The sequence below is a fragment of the Populus trichocarpa genome, chromosome 15 (genome assembly GCF_000002775.5).
Source record: "Populus trichocarpa isolate Nisqually-1 chromosome 15, P.trichocarpa_v4.1, whole genome shotgun sequence".
Classification (NCBI taxonomy): domain Eukaryota; kingdom Viridiplantae; phylum Streptophyta; class Magnoliopsida; order Malpighiales; family Salicaceae; genus Populus; species Populus trichocarpa.
Genome location: NC_037299.2, coordinates 8,624,509 through 8,648,974, shown reverse-complemented (window position 1 = coordinate 8,648,974; position 24,466 = coordinate 8,624,509). Strand labels below are relative to the sequence as shown.

The 24,466-nt window shown below is 35.8% G+C and overlaps 1 protein-coding gene across 1 annotated transcript; it reads left to right on the top strand.

The window, feature by feature from the left end:
• The first annotated feature begins 12,864 nt into the window (after positions 1-12,864).
• LOC127904388 (DNA-damage-repair/toleration protein DRT111, chloroplastic-like) lies at positions 12,865-13,389 on the top strand. Its single transcript, XM_052447673.1, has one exon. It carries the CDS (start codon positions 12,865-12,867, stop codon positions 13,387-13,389), a length of 525 nt encoding a protein of 174 aa, XP_052303633.1.
• The last annotated feature ends 11,077 nt before the right edge of the window (positions 13,390-24,466 follow it).

The following is a 24,466-nucleotide window of genomic DNA, read 5'->3' as shown; positions in this document are numbered from 1 at the left end:
TTTATATTGTATATTCCGTGTCGTGTTAAAAAAGCGTTTTTGACAACTTTGCCTTTAAAGATGAAACCTGTAAGAATATGTGCTTTTTATGTTAAAAGGTGTTTGTAGACCCATAGACAACACCCTTGCAGAGGTAGATGTTATATTGCTAGAAATTTATTCCTTTTTAGAGGAGAGCAAAAACAAAGGGTGAAGGATTTGAGGATACTATAACAGCTGCTCTTGATGGTTAAAAACTCCATTATATGAGGATAAGTTTGGACCTGTGTTTTTATTACCATGGCATGAAATGGACATGGAAAGCAAGAAAATAAAAAGCGCCTTAAAGGAAAGATTTGTACCATCTATTAAATCTTTTATAACTTTTGGTTTAACATAGGTGGTACAAATCAGCTAATGCTCCTAAGGTATTTATAGGATGTGAACCTTGATATAAAAGGCTAAAGGTCAAAGAACCCTACATTTCTTTCTATTAAAGAAATCAAGCCCTTAGTTACTCCAATGATGATTATTATATCTTTAAGCTAAAGTGTAACTTTGTATTGTTGGTTTATTATTAATGACTTTTTAAAAGTCGTTAAAGGGATTTTTTTTTCGTTTCGAGGTACTTTTAAAGACTAGATTAATCCTTATCTCTTGTATATAGGAGATATCTAGTCTAAAGCAAATCTTAAAGATAATCATCAAAGAATACTATGTTAGGGCCTCTAGAGAAATTTTCAAGTTGTTGATGCAAGGAGTGAGCATTCTTAGTGACTAAGTCATCATGGATTGTATTCAATAACTCAAAAGCAATATATTGTTTGAAGGCTTTACAAATTGTATTAGTCGGGTTATATGGGTACCCTTTCACAACTTTAAGATCACATTGGCCCTCTCAGAACAACAAGAATAACTATATTAAAGGTGAAAATATATAATAAGGCAACTCAAAACTCAAAGCTTTTGTAGAAAAATACTTGGGATGGTAAATGCATTATTATTTAGAAATGTCATTTGGTAGTGAAAAGACTATTAATTAATACAGAGTAATACAAAGCTAAAGTTGTTGAATTGATAAAGAGGCTAGCTCTCGTAGAAATAACACTTTTCTTAGTCTAAAGTTTTTTCAAACCAAATAGAGACAGATGATAAAATTGACTTAGAAATGACCTTATCAATAAAGAAAACTACCCTAGGTAGTCTAAGATAACAACGATCATGGAAAAAAAAAGTTATGATGGATCTTTAGAAAATAGCTTCCTCTTTTAAATTGTTTAGGTCTAGGTTAGAATGTAATATGTCTTAGGCTCTTTCTTTTATAATGAACAATCTCGTATACTTGTACATACTAAATTCTAAATTTGAATGAAGTTTTTTTCCTCTTATGAAATTCTATTGTATACAAAATTGTTCTTTGATAATACAAGCAACATTATTCATTACTAATTTTTCACTAATTGCATATTCCAACCTAAATCCTTGTTACAATGAAGACTTAAATCGTGTTCTTGAAAAATAGCTTAACTATTAAGCCTAAAGCATAAACCATAGATCTCTAGAGTAGTGTTATGCTTTTAATATCTAGGTCAATCATTTGACTTCTTCATATATACAATCTTCCACTATTTTTTTTTATAGGTAATATATCTTCAAATATTAACCATTAATTGATTAAAAAAAATGTTATAGCCCTCATTGATTTGCTAGATGGTAGGCATCTCTTTTTAAAACTTTAGAAACAATATATGAACACTCTTGGTTCAAGGATTATTTTCTAAATTTTGATATTTATGTCTAATTAATAGTACGACTTTCTAAAACAAATCACTCACTAAATTTTTTTTTATCGAACATGTTTGTTGTTTGTTATATTGATTTTCTTCTTGTGTGCCAGTAAATGATCTAACACAACAAGTCTTACCTTATCCAAATCTTTTAACTTTTCCAGCATAACATGCTAGTATTCTAAATTATCCATGTTATACTATGCAACCCTTTTGAGTGATTGTACCGTGAGCTCTTAAAGTAATATAGCATTATGGTCATATGTTAGATGACTGGTAAAGTCCCTTAAGTAGTCTTTTATGAAATCTTATATGTCCATCCATAATGCTTCTGACAAAGCATCATGTTAAACTTTAGGTTTATTTCTAAACAATTTTTGAATATTAAGAATTAATTTTTTATTGGTCGATTTTATTTGCACATTATCTTAGGCATAATAAGGAGTGGAATGAATTATTTTAAATCAATATTCTTATGTGGATTACTTAACATCTTCTCTAGTGGATATTGATGCTTGGTAATAATGATGGTTTTTGAAAGAACAAATATATGGATGATTTCTTCCTTAATGAATTTAATCATGATTTCTTGATTAATTGATCAATAGGGAATATATTTAACCTATTTAGTGAAGTAATTCATGGTGAAGTAATTTGTGGCTATAAGAATATAATTATGTCTTCTTAATGATGGTGGGTTTATTTTGCCAATAATATCCATTTCTCATCGTCTAAATGGCTATGGTGTGAACACTATATTGATTTTGTTCATTGGTACATGTTAGATTGGACTAAAGTATTGACATGTTTGACACTATTTTGCATAACTAATGCAATCCTTGGTTATTCCTAGCCAATGAAATCTATAGATTGTTGCTACCCAAGTTTTGACCCATCTTTTTGTTAAGTTTTTGAAAAAAATCCAAAAATAGCGAAAAACAACGAAAATCCAAAAAATATGTTTTTAATATATTTGCACCGTTTTTAGCATTTTCAACGTCATCTAAAAAAGAATTTAAATTTTCAAAGGTTTTTGGAACGCGTTCGACTTTTCACGCGTCATTTTTAAAATCATTAATTTTCCTCATTGAGTCGATGTTGGTATTGCTCGTTTTCAAAAAATACAAAAAATTAAGAAAAATCAAAATTTACAAAAATAAAATAAAATTGAGTGACCAATTTTGAGGCTCAAGCAATATTTTGCCTATAAATAGTTGCCTTCAACACCCATCAAGAGGGGGGCAATTTTGAAAGAAAAATACAAAAAAAAAGGGAAACCTAACCCTAAAATCCATCTCCACCCGAAGCAACTGCGGAGCCCCACTCCTGATTTTTTCTTCTTCCTCCCCCCGGCCATCTCTGCTCCCGATCTTCACTGCCGCCACACCCACATCAACCTGTCTCGGCCACAGCTACCCCACACGCGGCCAAACCAGCCATCGTCATTCCCCCATTTCCACTCATCTTCAAGTCTCAGCCTACAGAACAGACCCCCTCCCTTTGCCCGACCATCTACTCCCCTCACCTCATCTGATTTCCCTCTCCATACCCACAAACCAGAGTCAATCAAAGTCGCAGCATCCCGGCTAACCCAAGAGTCCCATCTCCTCCTCCTAGTTGCGGTGTCTCCGCCTCAACACAGCCAAAACCCTCTTCATCTCCCTCAACCGGCCTCCAGCTGCAACCCACGAACGACAGCGCCCACAGACGTCGTCCCATTCCTCACCCACCAACTTTCATTTGCACAAAACGGCCTCCTGCCCGCCTCCTCGCTCCAGCAGCGCCCGCAGACCCAACAGCCTCCAGCGGCGGCCCAAACACAGCGGCACCTACAGATCAGCAGCCATCCTTCCTCCTTCTGCCAGCTACCCGAAGTGGAGGGGAAGACGAAAAAAACCCATAAAAGAGTCGATCTGCAGTGAAGCAGATCTAAAGGAAAAGAGAGAGAGAGGCACACCTGAAAACCATGAAAGAAGATTAAAACAGTTTGCCTGTTGTGTTTTTTTGGTATTTTGCAAGTCACCGCCGACGAGGAGGGGAAGAAGAGAGGAAGCCGTGACTGGCCCTCCTTCTTGCCTGGGTTGTCTTGCGGCGGCGCGTGAAACCACCCTCCGCCAGTGGCGGAGGCGCGTGGGGAGACTCACCGCCACTGTTCTTGCGGTTGCAGAAGGCCTTCCCTGCAATTTCTGGAGTTTAGGGACTATTTTGTAATTTTTAAATTATGTAATGTAATTTTTGTTTAGTGTTGATTTTTTTTATATAATTTGTAATGTGGATATAAAAAAAAAGAAAAGAAAAAAAAAAGAAAAAAAGAAAAGTATAGTGAAAGTGAATGTGTGATTTGTATTTTGTTTATGAATGTTTTTTTTTTGTTTTGATAAAATTGCAAGAATAAAGAAGAATTTAATATTTTGATTTGCTCACGAATAAAGAATTATGAATTTACACGTAAGTCGTATTTCTAAAATTCGATGAAAGAACAGAATTTTTAAAACTTCTTTAACACATCAAGTCCACGAAGCAGCTTACCTCAGGCAGGGTGAGTTAGGGGTGCTAATACCTTCCCTAACCACAACCAGTTCCTTACTCGTGAATCTCTGATGAGACCAGTATACCCGAGTTTCCAAGTAGCCCTCGATTAAATACTAGGTGGCGACTCCCAATGAACAAATCAAAGCAAACGAGTAAATGATAAATCGCCAGCTCGATACCGCGTGGATTTTGACGTGCGACAGAATGACGACTCCACTGGGGAAGGTACTATTTCTGATAATATTGGACTAAGCTTTGTGTATTTAATGTGTTTAAGTATTTGCATTTTTATCTTGTTTTATTTTTGTTTTATCCATGCATTTTTAGAATTGTTTCATGCATCACCTGTATTTATTTTTGAAAGAACACACAAGCTTCTAGGTTAGGTGGGGGACTACCAACTTACCTTATGACTTTTAGTCAAGGTTTAAGTTTATGTAAACCCCAACTCTTCGTTGAGTACTTAGACTGGTAACAGTTGGTACACGTGCCATCTCATTGCTTATTAGGCCCCTATATTGCGTTCAAGAGGGTGATCACTAGGACAACGAGAGACCCTTTATAGAGACCAAGTAGGAAACCTACCCTTTGTCTCACGTAAAAAGATTAGAACCTGTCTATTAGGATGTATGCTCTGTATACATTGTTTTGCATTCGAGCAAGCTCTTCTTGAAACATCTTGAACTCAAGACTTGTGGGTGACACAATGACCGTCGCTCAGAAAATTTTCATTGTAGAGTTTGTGCAAGAATCAAGATTCTTGTTTCATCATGCAAGAGTTGCGATCATATGTCACCCCTCGAAGGGCGAGTTCCTCATATAGATTACATGTTCATACATTTATCATGCATGTACCGGGAGGAAAAATAGGTTCCCCCATTCGAGGTTTACTACACTGGATGGAAAAAGATGGATAATAAAGAAAGGGGTCAGAGAGAGGCACATTGTCAAAATGAAGTTGAGAGCAGCAAAGGTGAAGTAGCTAGACTCAGATCTGCTTGAACAAGTGTTGAGCATTAAATGGAAAGGGAATGTCTGCACAGTCTTTTGTGAGAACACTACTTGTCCACATCCAATTGAAGTTGCACCTCTCCTTTTCAGCCATGGACAACAGCAACAATGCCTTCAGTCATCAACTAAGGACAACCCTTGTTCTTGTTCATATGCACTGTTAATTGTTCATCGCCTCTACATTTTCCAATGGCACCTAATAGCTATTAGCCTTCGGTGCATGGTGGATTAGTCTTCTTTGAAGTTACCCCAACTATGAGCTCAATTCCAGTTCAGCAACACAAGATGTTGGTCTAAAAAAAACATGATTAGACACTGAACTTTAACGTGACAGAGCTCTCTCTACAAAACTTTATTCGTGGATCTGCCAGTAGGGAATGCAAGAGGAGATTTATTAGTTGCATATGCTACAAAAATGTCTCTCATCAGTTTCAGCACGAAGACACGGTAGTAGGTTGAAGAGCCAGACCTGGGCTGAAAAACATGAGCAGACATCAAACTTCTATGTGGCAGAGCTCTCTCTATAGAAATTTGTTTGTGGATTTGCAAGTGGGAAATCCAAGAAGGGATGTAGTAGTTTCATATTGTCTACAATTTTCTCCTACTAGTATCGGCATTAAAACGCAAAAGTAGGGAGAAAAGACAAACATGGACTAAACAACATGAAGAGGACTGAAACTTCAACAAAACAGAACTCCCTCAACAGGTGGCTGTTTGTTGCACTGTCAATGAGGAATCAAAGAGGAAATAGAAGAGTTTTAGATTCATCAAGTTCTCTTCCAGTTTTGACAATGTGTGATTCCCCATATTTTTGTTTTTTGTACGCTGCCAGGATTACCTAGCTAATGAGAGGTTTCTAACAATCCTAAAACAACAACAACAATAACATTGGAAGATTGACATGAAGTTGTGTGGATTACCAAAAAAAAATTGAACAAGCTATCAAGATGGGAAAGATTGAAGGTTCTGCCAAGGATTCCAAAACAATGATGAGAGATGCTTCAAAAGACGACTCTGATGGTGGGAAACCTTAATTATGAGGTCTAGCCAAGTCTCATTGTATCATCGACTACTCCAATGTCTTTGCCAAAGATAGACATTCTTTTACCATGTGAGTTTATTTACCAGCATCTGTCAGATTCTAGAATTTTACCTGACTCCGACAAATCCCATGTAACTACTGTTTTCTACGTGGTATAATCCAGACAAGATATGTGATGTCATGGTAAGGTCCTCGGCCATTTCAATTGAACAGATGCAAGAATTTCAAGAAGCGAGTCTGGAAGTTGGTGAGCAAGAGACGAGTGGAGTCTGTGAAGAAGGGTGTCATTAGCTATATTGTCCCCCAAACATCTTCAGAATGACATGTGATCGAAAATGCTTGGCAAAACACAGATATTGCTAGAAAAACTGATTCAAGAATGGCGATGAATTGTCGATCATATTGTTATGGAATTTTGCATTTTTGTTTTGGGATCACATCTAATCCTTCAACGAAACATGTCTTGTTTTTGTCTCTTTATTGTTTTGAAATCAACAGATGTTTAGCATTTCATTCTGACAAAATATTTTGATCAAACTCCACCATGTGATAAAAATTAATCAATCCTGAAGATTTAAAAGTGTTTTGATTACAGAAATGACTCGATGCTTGTTTAAATGACATGAGGTGACCAAACAAATCTTGAGTCTTTACATGAAACCAAACTACACATCATATAGAGTTTTTGCAGTATGCATAATGACACGTAGTGGATTTGGTGGTTATGGACTCGTGAATCATGATTCTTACAAGTCCAAATCATTACACTGGATGAGGTCAAAATTTATCGGTTCTAACCGACCTTGCTTGAAATGAGAAAAGGTCATCTTTGATATCCCTTCACTTTCTAAAGATTATATCCCTTGTAGTCCCATTTTGAGCTGGATAAAATATTATTTTCATAAAAACCCTGACTAGGATCATACCCCACACTGGGGGCAGATGAGAGATATTTTGAAGACATTGATATAATTAATGGATAAAGGGAAGGCTTAGAAATAAAAGTCCAATGATTGAAAGAAGGCTACAAGAAAACACATAGGCTAGGGGCATATAAGAATTTTGAGGAAGGCTATGAGAAAGCAAAAAAAAAAAGAATTGAAAAAAAGAAGTTGAAATTGCCTTCACTTAAAGGCAAGTCAAAGATAAAGGAAAGAGAACACCTATCAAATCTAGGAAGAGCAAAAGAAATTTCAATCAAGGAAAGGCACAACAAAAGTTAATACCAAAAAAGACTAAGCTATAAACGTGACTTTTGGTATCCATTATAAAGCCTCTAGTGTTATCAGATGATTGAGTTTGGTTATCCATCAAGGAAAGGTGGATTTACATTATGACTTGTGTTAAGAGAAGTCTGATCTTTCAAGTTAACAAGGTTATATGTCGTTTCCTCTACAGAGACAACAATAGAAAAGGAGTTGATGAATAGTTGATGTTGATCCTAGGTCTTTGAAACCCTCAAACACCTATTGAGCCTGTGAAATTCCTTTCTTTCATAGCCATGAACCATAGCCTACATTACGTGCTTTTAAAAGCCCTTTTTAATCAAACAAACAATTTGAACCCATAAATGGCACTCTCAAAACTTGAAGAGCTTTTCCATAAGGGTCATGACATCATGAATTAAGCTATTGGTTATTATGCATGCTGATAAAATAAGTGCTAAGAAGAGAAATAACCTTTCTTGATAAAGCCTGAGTTTTGACTTGAGCATCTTGTTTTTTTGAAATTCACGAAAAAGGTCACCTCATCACAGACCATTAAAAGATATACCCAAAATCAGAGTCTAAAATGGATACAAAGATCCATGAAAAAAAAGAGAAAAAAAGCCATTTTAGTCTTACAACTGGTCAATTTCTGTTTTCAAAATACATGACAATCAAAGGACTGTATATTTCGAATAACGTGTGTTGGGTCTTTGATAAAAAAAAGCTTGATTTTCAAAAGGTCTTTTCAAAAAAGGACATCTCTGATTTCATTTCAACAAACTAGACTTCGAATAGACATGATCTTTGAAATATGAGAGTTGATTCCAAAACAATGAAGATTATTGGATACAGAAGAACATCGATTGAGTCTGCGAAATCCTTTATAGAAATGACATTGAAGTCCTCGACACTTCTTGAAAAGTTGAGCAGATGGGGGCAATACAGTGGACCCGGAGAAGGAAAAACAAGCAGTATTCAGATCAGCTATGAGGCAATGAAAGATGATTAAATGATGAATCAGTGAACTGAAGACAATGATGTTCAAAGAAAGATAATCAATGAACGAGCACATTCAGATCATATTGGGGGCAATGTCACTCCAAAATAGTCCATGCTCTAATGAACCATGTCAGCAATGGAGAAACAAAGATGTACCTGAAGGACACTTTCATATCATCATCTTTTAAAGCATGGCTAGCGATCGATGAGGATACACGAATGAATGGTGAAAAGATGCATACCACCAATACTGACTGTGGAATAATGCTGCACTTGAAGGAGAATTTCATATTGTCATCCTTTGAAACATGGTTATCGACAGATGTTATCACACAACTGCATTGAATGAATATTGGAAAGGGCACCCACCACGAAGACTGACTATGAGACAATTTGTTTTGAAGCCAAATATGCACTTCACCGTATGAGTATAGGTGATAAAAGCAACATCATTGATGAAGCCGAGACATTTCTTTTCACAATCTGATTAGAAGAGCTGAGAAGAATCTATTGAGAAGAACACTGAGCATACAACCATGAGCTTTTGTACTGCAAGCTATGAGATGCGTGTCTGGATGATTGGATAGTTTCCAAGAAGACTGATGATAACATATACTTGAAGAGTATTGTTTCAATTGGGGGCAAGTCCATGACTGATTGGCAATCTAAAATGAGGTTAAACACTAGAAAACCTTTTGACGGGCGGTGGTAAAACACGCACAACCAATCAAAGGACAATTCTTGAGAGAATCTAGGAGATGGATGATTTGTTCAACTTCTTTATGATGAATCGAGCAACACCACACTTGGATGCATGGTCAAGCTTGAGAACAACCGAGAGCAGTAATCATCGTGGACAGCCCAAGATGGGCACTGCACTTATATTTGAGTGGAAGGCTAGCACACGAATGATCCAGTACATTGAAAGAATAAAGAAAGCTTTGAAAAGCAAACAAAGGCACCCTGTGATGATGGAACATCGAAGAGGGGGGGACCTATATTTCAAATCAGGTAAGGATGCATGCATGTCATCTAACGTCAAAACATTGCATATATTTTTTATTTTGTTGCAGGAAAAATCCTCAATGTAGTCCAGCAAGATTGGGGACAAAAAAAAAGAATCATTGAGTTGATGAACAACAAAGAATCATGGTTTTGACCCTGGAAACGAGAGGAAGATGATATAAACCCTAACATTAGGGAAATCTCAAAGAAATAAGAAGATCAACGAAGAAGAGTCTTCAATTCGAACCCTATCATCTTGAAGAAGGAACATATTTTTTTTGTTAAAGGAGATTGCCAGAAGGAATCTCAGGTTAATCACAACATGAAGATTTTATCTTTGGTTGAAGGGAGTCGCCAGATGGGATTCCATGTTGACCGAGCTACACACATGATTTTGGTGCTGGTTAAAGGGGATCGGCAAAGGGGTCTCAGTTTATCTTAACCACACAGGATTATGGTTCTGGTTAAAGGGGATCGGCGAAGGGATCTTAGTTTATCCTAACCACACAGGATTATGGTTCTGGTTTAAGGGGATCGGCGAAGGGATCTCAGTTTATCCTAACCACACAGGATTTTTGGTTCTGGTGAAAAGGGATTGGCGAAAGGAATCTCAGTTTATCCTAACCACACAGGATTATGGTTCTGGTTAAAGGGGATCGGCAAAGAAATCTCAGTTTATCCTAACCACACAGGATTATGGTTCTGGTTAAAGGGGATCGGCGAAGGGATCTCAATTTATCCTAACCACACATGATTTTTGGTTCTGATGAAAGGGGATTGGCGAAAGGAATCTCAGTTTATCCTAACCACACAGGATTATGGTTCTGGTTAAAGGGGATCGGCGAAGGAATCTCAGTTTAGCCTAACCACACAGATTTTGGTTCTGATTAAAGGGGATTGGCGAAAGGAATCTCAGTTTATCCTAACCACACAGGATTATGGTTCTGGTTAAAGGAGATTGGAGAAAGGAATCTCAGTTTAGCCTAACCACACAGGATTTTGGTTCTGGTTAAAGGGGATTGGCGAAAGGAATCTCAGTTTAGCCTAACCACACAGGATTATGGTTCTGGTTAAAGGGGATCGGCGAAGGGATCTCAGTTTATCCTAACCACATAGGATTATTGGTTCTGGTTAAAAAGGATCGGCGAAGGGATCTCAATTTATCCTAACCACACAGGATTATTGGTTCTGGTTAAAGGGGATTGGCGAAAGAAATCTCAGTTTAGCCTAACTACAAAGGATTTTGGTTCTGGTTAAAGGGGATTGGCAAAGGGATCTTAGTTTATCCTAATCATACACAGAACTTTAGGTTCTGGTTAAAGGGGATCAGCGAAGGGATCTCAGTTTATCCTAACTACAAAGGATTTTGGTTCTGGTCAAAGGGGATCGGTGAAGGGGTCTTAGTTTAGCCTAACCACATAAGATTATGGTTTTGGTTAAAGGGGATCGGCGAAGGGATCTCAGTTTTTCCTAACCACACAGACTTTGGTTCTGGTTAAAGGGGAACGGCGAAGGGATCTCAGTTTATCCTAACCATACAGACTTTGGTTCTGGTTAAAGGGGAACGGCGAAGGGATCTCAATTTATCCTAACCATACAGACTTTGGTTCTGGTTAAAGGGGATCGGCGAAGGGATCTCAGTTTAAGCTAACTACAAAAGATTTTGGTTCTGGTTAAAGGGGATCGGCGAAGGGATCTCAGTTTAGCCTAACCACGCAGAATTTAGCTTTGGTTAAAGGGAATCGCTAGATGGGATTTCATGTTGACCGAGCTACACACCGATTTTGGTTCTTGTTAGATCGCCAGATGGGATCTCAGGTAAACCTAATCAAAAGGGCAGGTCGCCCTTGAAAATAGACCACTTTGAGTATGTATGGGCAGGTCTCTCGTGAAAATAGACCAGTGTGAGTGTGTGGGCTAGTCGCCCCTGAAAATAGACCACTTTGAGTATGTGTGGGCTGGTCACCCTTGAAAATAGATCACTGTGAGCGTGTGTGGGTAGGTCGCCCGTGAAAATAGACCACTTTGAGCATGTGTGGGCAGGTCGCCCATGAAAATAGACCAGTGTGTATGTGTGGGCTGGTCGCCCCTGAAAATAGACCACTTTGAGTATGTGTGGGTTGGTTGCCCTTGAAAATAGACCACTATGAGCGTGTGTGGGCAGGTCGCCCTTGAAAATAGACCACTATGAGCGTGTGTGGGTAGGTCGCCCGTGAAAATAGACTAGTTTGAGTGTGTGGGCTAGTCACCCCTAAAAATAGATCATTTTTCTTCTAAAGAGGTAGGTCGCCCAAGATAATGAGATCATTTTTCTTTTTCTTGTCTTTACAAAGCTTACTATGCAAAACATTGAGGAGTTTTGTTGCGTAAGCATTGTAAAAAAGGGGCATCTGTTGCTACCCAAATTTTGACCCATTTTTTTGTTAAGTTTTTGAAAAAAATCCAAAAATAGCGAAAAACAACGAAAATCCAAAAAATATGTTTTTAATATATTTGCACCGTTTTTAGCATTTTCAACGTCGTCTAAAAAAGAATTTAAATTTTCAAAGGTTTTTGGAACGCGTTCAACTTTTCACGTGTCATTTTTAAAATCATTGATTTTCCTCATTGAGTCGACGTTGGTATTGCTCGTTTTCAAAAAATACAAAAAATTTACAAAAATCAAAATTTACAAAAATAAAATAAAATTGAGGGACCAATTTTGAGGCTCAAGCAATATTTTGCCTATAAATAGTTGCCTTCAACACCCATCAAGAGGGGGGCAATTTTGAAAGAAAAATACAAAAAAAACGGGGGAAACCTAACCCTAAAATCCATCTCCACCCGAAGCAGCCGTGGCCCCCCACTCCTGAATTTTTTTCTTCCTCCCCCCGGCCATCTCTGCTCCCGATCTTCACTGCCGCCACACCCACATCAACCTCTCTCGACCACAGCTCCCCCACACGCGGCCAAACCAGCCATCGCCATTCCCCCATTTCCACTCATCTTCAAGTCCCAGCCTACAGAACAGACCCTCTCCCTTTGCCCGACCATCTACTCCCCTCACCTCATCTGATTTCCCTCTCCATACCCACAAACCAGAATCCATAGTTTTGAAACTCGACCCGGTCATTGACCCGGTCCAGTGATCGGGTCACGGGTCAGATGGGTTGACCCGGGTCAACCCAAAAAAAAAAAACATGCAACAAAATTAACACTACAGTGGCACGGTCACTTTTATTAAATCAACACATTAATTTCTTCTTCTGCTCACATCACCACTAACTATTTTAAAAAACCCCAAATCTCTGCTTCCAAAACTATGGTTTCTCCGTTCGTGGCGGCGGCGACTGTGCTACCCAATGAGGTGGCTCCGCAACCAGAACTGGTAGGGGTGAATTCGGTGGTTGTTGAGGAGTATGATCCGGCCAGGCCGAATGATTATGAAGATTATAGGAGGGAGAAAAAAAGGAAGGCGATGGAAGCGGAGAGGTTGAGGGAGATTGAGAGGAGGAGGCAAGAGGAGGAGGAGGAGAGGGAGAGGGAGAGGGAGAGGGAGAAGGATAGGGATAGGGATAGGGATGTGAATATTTCTGGGGAGGAAGCATGGAGAAGGCGTGCTGCCATGAGTGGAGGTGTTCCGAGGAGTTCTTCGCCACCCAGGAATGGGGATGGGTTTAGTATTGGGACGTCAGGGACGGTAGGGTTGGGAGTTGGTGCTGGTGGACAAATGACTGCGGCGCAGAGGATGATGGCGAGGATAGGGTGGAAGGAAGGGCAAGGATTGGGGAAACAGGAGCAAGGGATTATACTAAACAGGAGCAAGGGAAACAGGAGATGGCGATGATGACGCCATTGATGGCGAAGAAGACTGATAGGAGAGCTAGGGTTATAGTGAATGCTAGTGAGAAGAAGGTGAAGAGTGTGAATTTCAATGGAACTCCTCCAACTCGGGTTTTGCTCTTTAGGTAGTAGGTGCAATAGGCCAGGACTCGGAGGTCGAAGGAAGAGAAGAGGCAGCGGTAGGGAAAAAATTGACCGGGTCTCACCCGAGTTTGACCGGGTTTCCCTGAGCCAATTCCCAAGCGGGTTTTAGCCTCCACCCGGACGGGTCCCAGGCCCGGGTCGGCCAGGTCCCGGGTCGACCCGCCTGGCCGGTCCGGGTTTTAAAACACTGCCAGAATCAATCAAAGTCGCAGCATCCCGGCTAACCCAAGAGTCCCATCTCCATCGTTTTCATCTCCTCCTCCCAGTCGCGGTGTCTCCGCCTCAACACAACCAACACCCTCTTTGTCTCCCTCAACCGGCCTCCAGCTGCAACCCACAAACGACAGCGCCCACAGACACCGTCCCCTTCCTCACCCACCAACTCTCCTTTGCACAGACCATCCTCCTGCCCACCTCCTCGCTCCAGCAGCACCCGCAGACCCAACAGCCTTCAGCGGCGGCCCGAACACATCGGCACCTACAGATCAGCAGCCATCCTTCCTCCTTCTGCCAGCTACCCGAAGCGGAGGGGAAGACGAAAAAAACCCATAAAAGAGCCGATCTGCAGTGAAGCAGATCTAAAGGAAAAGAGAGAGAGGCAGACCTGAAAACCGTGAAAGAAGATTAAAACAGTTTGCCTGTTGTGTTTTTTTGGTATTTTGCAGGTCACCGCCGACGAGGAGGGGAAGAAGAGAGGAATCTGTGACTGGCCCTCCTTCTTGCCTGGGTTGTCTTGCGGCGGCGCGTGGGGAGACGCTCCGCCACTGTTCCTGCGGTTGCAGAAGGCCTTCCCTGCAATTTCTGGAGTTTAGGGACTATTTTGTAATTTTTAAATTATGTAATGTAATTTTTGTTTAGTGTTGATTTTTTTTATATAATTTGTAATGTCGATGTACAAAAAAAGAAAAGAAAAAAAAAAAGAAAAAAAGAAAAGTATAGTGAAAGTGAATGTGTGATTTGTATTTTGTTTATGAATGTTTTTTTTTATGATAAAATTGCAAGAATAAAGAAGAATTTAATATTTTGATTTGCTCATCGGTAAAGAATTATGAACTTACACGTAAGTTGTATTTCTAAAATTCAATGAAATAACAGAAATTTTAAAACTTCTTTAACACATCAAGTCCACGAAGCAGCTCACCTCAGGTAGGGTGCGTTAGGGGTGCTAATACCTTCCCTAACCACAATCAGTTCCTTACCCGTGAATCTCTGATGAGACCAGTACACCCGGGTTTCCTAGTAGCCCTCAATTAAATACTAGGTGGCGACACCCAACGAACGAATCAAAGTAAACGAGTAAATGATAAATCGCCAGCTCGACGCCGCGCGGATTTTGACGTGCGACATTGATTATGATAAGTCATCTCATCTTCATTCTAGATTTATAGGCTCTTCATAGTCCTTCAAGAATCTTAGACATTATAAATAATATTTCTTTTGGTTTTAAGCATCTAAACAAAACTCTAGTTTTATGTCTCCAAAATAATACATCAAATAAGAGAACTTAAGTGGTCCTTTTCTTTCTGAAATAACTTGAAACTTTTTATGAAAGGTTTTGAAAAACAAAGTTTGAATTTCCTTTTTCTAATCCTATTAGATATCAAAAGCACTTATTTTATTAAGACCTTTTCTTGTACTTGACAAAACATGTCAACAACAATTTTATAGCTACTATCTTGTGCATTTTTTTTTTATCATGAAATCTATGAATTTTTTGTTTGGATTTGAGGAAACCCCACCCCTCAGAAAGCGCACTTTGTGAGCCCAGGTGAGCGAGTAAAACCTCGGTTGTCCCAGGCTCTTACAAGAGGTGCACGCCCTGACTCGAACTCGAGACCTGCTATGCAGATCTCAAACCCTTTGTCATCACGCTACGCCCCTTGGAGACATGAAATCTATGATGTTCTTGTCATTATTACATTCCTACTAGATATCAATAATAACTAATCAATCAATAATCAATTTATGGATGATGCCACAATGATCAAATACCACTCTATATCCTGATCAATGTTGAGTCAAGTCATTACTTTCTATGTTGTTTCCTCTTATTTAAGAAAAAAATAGATCAAAAAATATTTTAATAATTTTTATAGCCATTTCATGATATAGAGTTAGGGTAGGATGTTCACACTTATATTCACCAACTAAATGGTTGATAACAAGCAAATGAAACTTCTTTTATTGTAATTAACTATGCTTTTAACTCGAGGATTATTTCTAGATCTGTTATTAAGATCTCATATTGAGTTTGATTATTTATGCAAGGAAAATCAAGCCAAAAAGATAAGGTCCCTTTAAAACCTAATATTAGTACTACCATTGTACCAATCTTATTCTCGGTTTTCAATCCATCAAACCATAACTATCATGGAACAGATTCATGTCATGTTCAATCTTATGGTCAATGATGATGCATGGTGGTTTAGCTAAGAAATCAATAAAATCTTGGCTTTTAACTGCTTTTTATAGCATATAATGTAAGTTAAATTTAGACAATGCTAAAGTCTATTTGGCAAATATGACCTCTTAAAAAAGATTTTGATAGCCTATATTTTGTTAAATTTGTTTTGCATATAGCACATGCATCAACTAATAATATATACCAGTATAACTTAAAACAAATGAAATATATAGACAAAAATAGTTTCTCTATCAATGTATGATGTTCTTTAACTTTTATAAGGACACAACTATGATAATACACTACTTGTTTGTGTCCAGAGTTATTTTTTATGTCAGCATATCTTTCAGACCTTTATGAAGTCAATACTAGAGGTTTAACTAGATAAGCTTGAATGTCTTATGAAAATAGTTTGTTGCTTTTTAAACTATTAAAACTTGTTAGAGCTCTTTCCATTCAACAATTAAGTAAAAAATCGATCTTTGTTGCAATGTTTACAATGAACCTCTTTAAAAAATTGATCTTATCAATAATTCTTTACAATTACCTCTTATTTTGAAGAGGTCATGCTTTCATAATTGTTCATGTTTTGTTTTATCTGCTTTTATGCCTTATTGATACATTAAGAATCCTAGGAATTTTCTTGTTTGCACTCCAAATTGAAATTATAATGGGTTTATTTTTAGGTTATGCATCCTTATTCGCTAAAACATTATATAAAGTAGATTTGGACTTTGATTTTACTATTATATCATCAATGTAGGTCTCTGAATTGTGATTAATCATATGATGAAAAATCAAACTCATTTTAATACCAATGTTTTTTAAACTAAATGATATTACCACCCATTCAAACATCCTTGATGAACCAAGACATCTGAAAATATTTTTTTATACATCTTCATCTACTATGAAGATTTAGTTATAGCTAAAGTGGTCATTCATAAAGTTAAGTATTTAATTGGTAAATGTTACATCAATCAACATATCAGCCATTAGCATTGGAGATTCATCTTTTTGAATTGCAAGATTTATATTTCTAAAATCTATGCATACCCTCAACTTTCTTTATAGTAGAAGCAAAGACTTACAAGGTATTGCTTAGGCAAGATTGGATAAACTATATTTGTCTATTATTTCATTTATTCTAATAGACCCATTAGTATTGGAAACAATAATTAAATCCATTTGCAACACACTTACAATCTCTCTTATACCTCCTATAAAATCTAACATCATCATTTTATATAGGATTATATCAATCCTATTATAACCAATCTTACTTGTCAAGGTTATTGGTATAATATTGAGTGTTGCCCCATTATCGAATAAGATCATCTATATTAGTACACCTTTTAAAAAACTTATGATGTATAAAAGTTTTAAATGACAACTCATATCCAATTTTGGCTTAAGAAATTTGAGATATGATTATTGATTAACCAGATGTTTTGACTGGTCAATTTTAACAATATTTACATTGTCTTTATAGTCAATGTCCATATATAGCAATTGGCTAGGTTTACTTTAAAAAAAAGGGAAGAGCGAATACCATATTCATGGATATGGTTTTATCATGTTCGCTCATCTCCATTTTAGAAGGAATTTCTAATATATATTCTTTAACTGCATTTCATTCTTCTAATTAGTGTATTAAGATTAAAAAATTAGCAATTTTCCCTCTTTTTATTGTGTACTATCATCAAAAGGGGTATTAGTGCCTTATCCTAACAAATGATCATCTAGGAAGCCATCAACATTAATAATCATATCATTCTCTTTTTTATATAGATTTTCTTCTATTTAGATTAAAGCATCTATTGAATTCATTTCATATCTTACAGGAGTAGATAGTTTAAAGTTTGTATATTGTTATCGTCTTTAGTCTTTTCTATTGTTTCTTTATTCACCATAAGTAGTGGTTCGTCCTATGTTATGGTGATTATTGGAGTAATATTTTTTCTTACTTTTACTAACTGGATGATGCCACCTTCTTTCTTATTATATGACTAACAAAGACTTGGACTAATACTACACTGCTTGCTTCCATTGCTTAACCTTCTTATTATTGACCTAACATGTTAGATAACTTTGTCTTGTTGTTATTGTTTTACATCTACTCTTACTTTGGCATTAGGTTTAATCTTCATTTCCTCAGCTATTGGATGATTGTTTTTCACATGCTATTTAACTATCTTGACAATATTACTTACCTTCTTATAGATCTTTTCAGTAATTTATCTCTTTAATATATCATGGTCTAATGCAAACTCTTGAAATGAAGATGGTATTGAGGTAGGAATATTCTCCATTCTTTCTACCAAGGTCTTTGGCTAATGTGTGATTGTGTCTTTTACAAAAATCAAGCATCGATTATTATTGTTAGTTTATAAAAGATTAGGAGCAAAAATGTCTAGCAATCTTGTTATCAACTTAATGGAACTTGAGGTTGCTTGTTATTAACCACTTTACTAGTCTAATCAACATCCAAAATTTATTTCTTTACTAAAGTGTAAGGATTTGCATTATCTTTCCTTATTAATGTGTTTAGGTGTTGCATTCTACTAAACTGAACTTTGTGATAATTGTCCATGTTTTCATATCTTTTCTACATCTAGAAGATTCTGGTGGTTGTTAACAAGATCACCATCCTCTTCGTCACTAGGTTTGGATGATTTTTTATGGTTGATGTTATGCCACTCATTATGAGTAGGTCTTTTATGCCTAAATGTCTTGGCTTATCCTTAAGTCATAACTTTCTCAGCTTTTCCCTTTTAAGTCTTTACTTTTTTAAAAGTTGGTAAATAAGGTATGGAACCTGTATACCTCACAAATAGGCACGTCCTGCATTTTTATTACTATCTTTTTCCATGATCAATATATTTCTTTCTAATATTGGTATTCGTGGAATTCTAGTCTTTATTGTGGTCGATTAGATTTTACCTTTTACAATTTTACTTTTCTAATTAGTCATTTTATCTTAGGTGTAGCTATTAATATTGTTACTTTAAGGAATCGATCAATATCCCTTTTTTTATCTTTTAGTCTAGAAAGTGAACACAACCAGCTTTTAACGCCTTTTGAATCTAGTTTTTGAAGACAACATAATTGTTGGTGTCATGTTTCCATAAGTTAAACCACTTGTAATAATTCTTCCTTTTATTCTAATCAACAGCAAAGATTGTATTCATCAACAATCCTTCCACCTTGTTTCAATATATAGAGTTATTAATACAAAACATGTGTACTTGAAAAGAAAAAATGATATTTCATCTTCTCGTAAGCTATGTTTGTTTCTCGGAATTTACTTTCCGGGAAACCACTTTCCAAACTTTCCTGTGTCTGTATGCCATTAGAAAAGTTGGTCAACGGAAAATACTTTCCAGTCAAAGGAAAATTTGGCTTGGTTTCCAGGAAAGTGTTTTCCTGGAAAATTTGGCCGGAAAACACCTTCCGGAAGTTGTGAAAAATTTAGAAATGTCATATTATTTGCTGATTATATCAAATTTGGTTCTCAAACTTTTGATTGCTATATATATTTTGTTTTGAATATTTATTTTTCAATTTTATCTCTTAAAATTTAAATTTTTTTATTAACTTTGGTCCTTATTTTTATAATTGTTATTTGCTTTTCCCTTATCATTTTTTTATTGAAATTTTTTATGTATCAAATTTGATCCTCATTCTTTTGATTGTTACTTATTTTATTTGAAATAATTTATGAAATGTTAATTATTATTATTTTAATTTCTTCATCTTTCATTTTTATTTTATTTTTTAGATTTGATCTCTATTATTTTGATTATTATTTATTTTATTTGAGATAATTTATGAAATTATATTTTTTTTCAATTTCATTCTCATTCAACTTTTTAATTTGTAAGATTTGTTCCTCATTATTTTAATAAACTTGAGAAAAATAAAACATTAATAAGTTATTTTTCAGCTCATTTTCCATGACATAACCAAACACTGAAAAGTGTTTTTCAATTTATTTTTCATTACACTACCAAACATCAGAAAATAATTCACTTTTTCGAAATTCACTTTCCAAAAGGAAACTACTTTCCAGCAAACAAACGGGGCCTTAATCATTAATATTTTGTTTGCCTTATCTTGCCTAAGGCATATTCAATTTCTCCCTTCAAGCAGAAGCTTTCCCCTTTAATTTGATAGCAATTAGCTTTACCCTTATTTACTCTAAGACTTTTTTGTATTAAAAAAAATCTTATATATTTATTTCAACCAGTCAATAAACTCTTCTACCTGCAAGGTTTCCATAACCTCAAAGAGTTTTATCTTAAACCCTAAATTTCCATGATACCTATCCTAATCAAGAGACTACTTTTTTTGCTCTTTCCTTAAAAATAGGTTTTTAAAGTTGGCCATGGATCCGTGAACACCCTTCATCATGATCTCTCAGCCTCCTTAACTTTACCCACTATCAAATCAATTATATAATTTATCTTTGTATCTCTTCTAACATCAGTTCCTAAATGTTTCTTTCTCGTTGACAAAAAGCTTGATTTGCCCCTCATGCATGAGCTAATCAAAAAAAAAATTCAACTCTTTTGATGTCAAAAGAGTATTTTTTATTATTATTATTATTTCTAAAACTCGACCCAAGGGTTGACTTGGGCAAGACCCTGGTCATGAATCGAGAAAGTTAACCTAGGTTAACCTTAACATTTTAAAAAAAATGTTACTCAGGTTAACTTTTGAGCTAATCAATGGTTTTTTTTACTAAGTCTTACTCAGGTTTATTAGGTCACAAGTTATTTTGGGTTTTTAACTAGGTTAGGCTAATCAATTTTGTCCCCTATTTTTTCTTCAACATTAACCAGTCTATGTCACTAGTTGACTCGTCAAGTCTTTAGATTTTATAACTATGCTTATTATCATCAACCACTTTGGAAGCTTTTACTACTAGGTTTTTTAGCCTTTTATGCTTTTTAATACAAAAAATTCAAATGACCTTTCTTCTTTAAGCTTTGTGATTGATACGAGCTATTGCTAAAGTTCTTTAAACTCCTTCATAGAATCTGAGTCAATTACTATATAAGTGTTTGAGATGTTATTCAAATAGCTAATTAGGTAAGCTCTTTTTAACGTCTTGTTTTATTCTTATTTTTCTAGCATCTTTTTGCAACAAATCATCATCTAAAATGGTGTGTATGGCTAGGTATTTAGTTCACATAAACCTTTTTTTGATGTCCCATTACATCCTTTCTAGAATAAGTTTAATATACTCTCACTTTGTTATAGTTACAGTGCATTTGGTTTATAGAGTCCTAAAATAAAAAGCATAAATCTCGCATTTGGTTTATAGAGTCCTAAAATGAAAAGCATAAATCTCTATAGAATCTCTTAGATCCTAGATCATCCTAGCTAAGTCAACTATTATCATATCTAGTTTGGTGTTATTAAAGAGATTTAATTATTGAGAAAAGGATTCCCACTCAAGAGCAATTATGGTTGGTTGGATAGTACTCATTACAGTTGGTTGTAACCATCTAATAATATTGTTTGGGTCGTAGAATAGATACGCATAAGACTGTTGTCACACCCGGATATCATGGCGACCGATTAAAAAAATTATCTTGATTGGAAAAAGAACAGATATTTGGCATCTTGTTCTTTTAGGGAAAAGGTCTTGTTCAAGGAGTCGCCACCTAGTATTATGGTCACTAGGAACCCTAATTCGTCAACAGAGATTCTATGGTACGGGACTGGTTACGTAAAAGAAAAGATGCTATCACCCCTTAAGCGTCCTACCTAAGGCAGGCTGCATTGCTGATTTTGTCTAAAATTGCTAAGAATTTGTTCTCCTTTTTCCCTTTTTTTATTCCTCCTTTCATGTTCCTGACTCTGGCGTCACTGAACAATTCCTATGAATATTTCCAACTCTGGCGTTGGTAAATATCGCACAAATCCAAAAAAATACAATACTCCTGACTCTGGCGTCAGTGAATATTTTCACAGAAACTGAATTTGAAGAAGAAATTTTCTACGTCATTTTTTTCTTGTTTATCCTTTATTATTATTTGCTCTTTTTTATATGGAAGTAAAAAAAAACATTGCACCACATATTTGCATTTAACAGTAATAGTCCACAGATTGAGCACATCTACAAAAAATACAAACACAAAGAAAAAAAATAAAACAAAGTGCGAGGTGCCCACAAATAAATCAACGAAGGCCCCAAATATTTGTGGAATTTTCTGGTATTGAAAAGGGGTTTGTTTGGTCAAATATCAAATTAGAATGGGCATAAAAAGTATGGCCAAGGCATAAGGGTGTGTTTTGCCAAACATACCCTTAGCAAACACAATTTAGGTCGGCTAGGCCTAAAGCCCAAACCCGACCCACTTTTATTTTCTTTTTGGGCTGGATCTAGCCCAGCCATATGTGAAAGGTTCACGCATGCATGTAATAGTAATCAGTTAATTATTTTAGCAAGGAAGGAAGGAAACCTACCTAGGCGTGCGGCTACTAGAGGCAAAGTTGAGGGAGACTGGGCTAAAAAAAAAGGGTTAAAGGGGGCGGCGGCTAGTATAGGGTTCGCCGCCCCTTTTTTTTTATGTTTCTCTCATTAGGGTTTCTGGTAATGGCCTCCTCTTGGGGTCTCTTCTTTTAGGGTTTCTCTCTAGTCGTCCCTTCTTTCTACATACACTAAGATCAGTATTTATAGTACAAGAGTCTCATCGTTTGCGAGAAGTAAAGTCTCAATCAAACTCATTCTTTTTTTTTAAGTTCGAATTAGAATCGAATTCGAAAGCAGACAACTATCATTATCTTGAAGGTAAGGATTATCTTGAAGATAAGGATAGGATGGCAAAAGCACATTGTAGTCCCTAGTTTCCGTGCAAGCTGACAAATCACATTTTCATCGAAATAAATCTCTGATCTTTTAATTTTACATTTTAAACCCCGTAAAAATTAAATTAAAAACCAATGGGCTAAAATTAGGTTACAACAACTGTGTTGGAGGCACATATATACCAATATACCTAACTATGATCAGTTGTGACATAGTTGCTGGAAATGCCAAAAAATATGAGAGATTGTATAAGGACATTAAGATTAAGTCAACCATTATCATATCTAGTTTGGTTTTATTGAAGAGATTTAATGATTGATAAAAGGATTCCTTCTCAAGAGCAATTATGGTTGGTTGGATGGTACTCATTAGAGTTGGTTGTGACCATCTAATAATGTTGTTTGGGTCATAGAAGAGATACGCAAAAGACTGTGTTTGAGGACATTAAGATTAAGTCAACCATTATCATATCTAGTTTGGTTTTATTGTAGAGATTTAATGATTGATAAAAGGATTCCTTCTCAAGAGCAATTATGGTTGGTTGGATGATACTCATTACAGTTGGTTGTGACCATCTAATAATGTTGTTTGGGTTGTAGAATAAATACACATAAGACTGTGTTTGAGGCACATATGTACCAACATACCTGACTATGATCAGTTGTGTCATCGTTGCTGAAAATGCTAAAAAAATAAGAGACTGTATAAGGACATTAAGATTTTGTCTAGATGCAGTTTTATATTGTAAAAATGATTTAGATGATAAAGAGTCATTCCATGGAATGTCTAATATTGGTTGTTCCACACAAACATACGATGATAAAAGAATATTAGGTACTTCACAACCAATAAACTAGCCTTTATTTGTTGCCTATACTGATCATTCACTAATCAACCATTATTTTTTTAATCAATTAAGTTACATAATTATTTTTTTCTTTTCTAATAAGAAGAAACTATTACTAGAAACTAAATCCTGAGCAGCAACAACTTTGCAAAAACAAACAGAATATGGGTTTTTCAAAATTCTAAACCTTAAGACATACATATTTATTCCAAGCAGCACCACACAAGAGAAGAACATGAATTAAATGTAAGAAATATAATTAAAATTTATAAATAAAGGTAAGAATTGAAAGAAAGATAACTTGAATACATTAAAAAAAAAAAATTGTATATGTAGTAGGGTTAGCCATCTTTTCCAACTACAGAATGATATATTTTTATTTATATAATATTTGATCTCATCTAAACATGTAATTCTAATATTATATATGTAACTTTTGTCAGGTAAGGTGTATAAAATCTTAATACAAATTAAACTTTTTATTGCTGATAATCACATGAATTATAACTAAACTAAATCACTTGATTAGTTTAACTTGTCAACGACTCATGCTCCAAGTGGGAACTTTCTAGTCATTTACGTGAATTCAAATTTTATATGATAGATCTCTTTTCTTTGGTCAATGACTCCTAATCTCCTACTTTCTAATTTTCTTGGTCGAACAGGATTCTTCAAATTTGATCAATTATTGTTTTTCCCTTTTTAAAGATAAACAATGATTGTTCATCTAGTTTAAACATAAATACTTTTTTTTAATATAAACAATGATACATTAATTTGCTAAAAGGTGGATAACTGAAAGATTGTAATCATGCACTAATGTGCAAACTGAAAGTAATTTATGCTGTTTGATTCGCTAACGCATT